This window comes from Gavialis gangeticus, unplaced genomic scaffold, assembly GCF_001723915.1.
Source record: "Gavialis gangeticus isolate Ggan-Ray unplaced genomic scaffold, GavGan_comp1, whole genome shotgun sequence".
Lineage (NCBI taxonomy): Eukaryota > Metazoa > Chordata > Crocodylia > Gavialidae > Gavialis > Gavialis gangeticus.
Genome location: NW_017729033.1, coordinates 12575400 through 12578303, shown reverse-complemented (window position 1 = coordinate 12578303; position 2904 = coordinate 12575400). Strand labels below are relative to the sequence as shown.

The following is a 2904-nucleotide window of genomic DNA, read 5'->3' as shown; positions in this document are numbered from 1 at the left end:
TATGTTTACTCCAGGCTCTTGGTAAACTGAGGCAAAGGGTCATAAGACTTTTTGAGGACATTTTCACTGCAGTCACAGCCTTGCCTGCACCTCACGTGGACAAAACCAAGCTAGCTTTGAACTACCTGGCTGTGGTACTGCTGCCACATAAGACTTCAGTGCTGCCTAACCCCTCCTCTTCCCAGCTCTGTGTGCATGTGTGTACACCTGTGTGTTCAGGGGAGGGGTAAGGGAGAAGCCCTGAATGAGCACCATATTGCTACGGCACATAGACTGCTATAATACCAGGGTTAACCTATTTAAAACTAGTTCAGTACAGCTACAGAGGATGTAGCTGCTGCAGTATAGACAAATCAGCTAGCTGAAATCATCCTGTATCTAAGCCCTAGATCCAAATGCAACAAGCTTTGGAGATGCTCTTGTTTGGTGCTAAATACTGCAAAGAAGGCTTCTCTCTTCTTTACCTCTTCAAAGTCCTCCAGGGCCACTAACTGATAGTACCCTCCAGGGTGGTCATGGAGATTAAACTGACATCTTTCAAATAAGAACTCACTTGTGCCCCTGTGCTCTTCCATTCCTAGGTGCATTGCGATGACCTGCATGGTCTGGGTGTACTCCTCCCTCATTTCCTTTCTACCCATCATGCAAGGCTGGAACGAGATCCCTGGTGTAGATTTTGATGCTGGCAGAGAGTGCATCTTTGTCACCAACTGGACTTTTGCCATAGTCGCTTCTGCCCTGGCCTTTTTTGTCCCCTTCATGGTCATGTGCAGCATGTATTTCTTCATCTATCGAGCGTCACGGCTCAAAGCTACCCGCATAGTCTCGCAGGCCCTTGAGATTCACTACCACCCTAAAAGCAAGCGGCCGAACAACCTACAGCTGGAGAACAAAGCCACTCGGACAATTAGCATCATCATCTCGGTCTTTATACTGTGCTGGTTACCGTACTTTGTCCTGAATGTATGGCTAGCTGCTAAAGGGGCCGATTCCACCAGCTCAGTCCTGGCTGATACCTTTAAGATCATAACTTGGCTGGGTTATTGCAATTCTACCATTAACCCCATGCTCTATGCTTTTCTGAATCGGGACTTCCAGCGGGCTCTGAAGAAGCTACTTTTCTGCAGGCGCAGGTCGCAGGTGGACATTGGAGAGGATATGGTTTCAATAGCTACCTTTACTAAGACTGCTCAGGACCTGGAGTACAGCATTAAAGTGCCATTGCCTTCTGGAACCCTGAAAAACAAGACAAAACAGTAAGAGGTCCAAGCTGTTTATTGCAGGATGTGACCGAAAGCATGCAGAGTGACTGGAGAGAATTTGGGGGGAAATTTATTCATTGAACTATTTTCATTTTTGGGTGCATATTACAAATCAACTGACTTTGATTTGTGTGAAATGCAAGGCACGATAAAGCCATTGTTATTTCATGTTCTTTTGTGCTTAGAGCAAAACTAGTAGCACATGGGAAAACAGGAAAAGACCTTGGCCTCCCCGCTACTGTCCATAACCAATTGGGCTATTTTTAATTAAAAATGACTATTCATAAAAATAACAAATTGTTGGTCTTCCATGGAGTTTCTTCTGGGTGTTATTCTGTGTCTTTATTAAGGATTTGGATGTCAAAAGAGAACTCCCTGATGAAAGGTGCAGATGGCAAAACTCAAAACACTTGCAAGGACAGGATTTGAATTCAAAAGAATCTCCATAGATTGGAAAACTAGATAAGATTTCATAGACATTAGGGCTGGAAGGGACCTCGGAAGATCACTGGGTGCAGCACCCTGCCCAAAGGGCAGGAAGTCAGCTGGGGTCATAGGATCCTGGGGTCATAAGAATGAATTTGGCAAAGACAAATGTAAGGTGCTACATCTACAGGAGATGAACAGAATGCAAAAATCCAGAATGGGAAATAACTGGCTAGGCAACGGTGGTGCTGAGAAGGATCTGAAGGTTTTGGTGGATCACAGATTCAACCTGAGACAGGAATGTGATGCAGTGACATTAAAAATAAATGGATTAACAAGCATTGTACAGAAGACACAAGGGGCAATTGCACCACTCCACTTAGTGTTGGTTAGGCCCCAGCTAGAATATTGGGGACAGTTCTGGGCCCCACATTTTAAGGATGTGGAGAAACTAGAGAGGATCCAGAGGCAAGTTGATGATGATGATAAAGGGGTTGAAATGTAAGCCATACCTGATTCTTTCCCATCTGTCTTCATGCATTTAATTGGAGACTAAGGGTTGGGCACTTGGTAGCAATTTTGAAATATCTGAAAGACTACTGTAAGTGGGAGGACACAAAGCAATGTGTTGAAACTGCAGTAAAAGAGATTTGGATTAAATCAGGGGAAGGAGAAACCCTCCCTAACTGTAAGAAGAATAGGAAATGGAACAAGCGGCCCAGGGAACTTGTGGGATCTCTTTCTTTCCAGGTTTGCAAGAGCATTTGTCTGGGATGGCTTAGGAATAGCACATTTGTGCAGCAGGTTGGACTAGATGACCCTTGAGGTCTTTTCCAATCCTACAATTCTTTGACTCTTCCTACAAAGTGGAGGCATCTACACGTGCACTTTACTATGGGGTTGACTAATTAGCTTTATGATAAAGAATCACTATCTATACATGCAGCATTATTAGGCCAGAGTAAACTAATTAACTCTGCTGTAGGATAGTACTGCCCGATACAAGTACTATGGTATGGTGGGGTTATTTAGTGCATCACAACACACATGTAGATGGTGACTGGGGATGGCTGGGGCACGAGTGTGCTACAATGTGGGGATCTGTCTGTTGGCTAGCCCCACACTGGAGCACTCTCGTACCCCAGCAAGCCCTTCCACAGTATGTTGAGCTGGGCAGAGCAGCTCTGTTCTGGTCAGCTGACCACCCCCCCCCCCC

The 2904-nt window shown here is 45.2% G+C and overlaps 1 protein-coding gene across 2 annotated transcripts in view; it reads left to right on the top strand.

Moving 5' to 3' along the window:
- The window catches only part of LOC109304123 (octopamine receptor-like), a 24714-nt gene extending 22967 nt beyond the window's left edge, over nucleotides 1-1747 (top strand). For both annotated transcript variants that reach the window (XM_019526628.1, XM_019526629.1), the window contains exon 5: nucleotides 582-1747. In XM_019526628.1, coding sequence (XP_019382173.1) covers nucleotides 582-1260 — 679 coding nt within the window. In that variant the 3' untranslated portion in view covers nucleotides 1261-1747. The remainder of the gene's footprint in view (nucleotides 1-581) is intronic.
- The last annotated feature ends 1157 nt before the right edge of the window (nucleotides 1748-2904 follow it).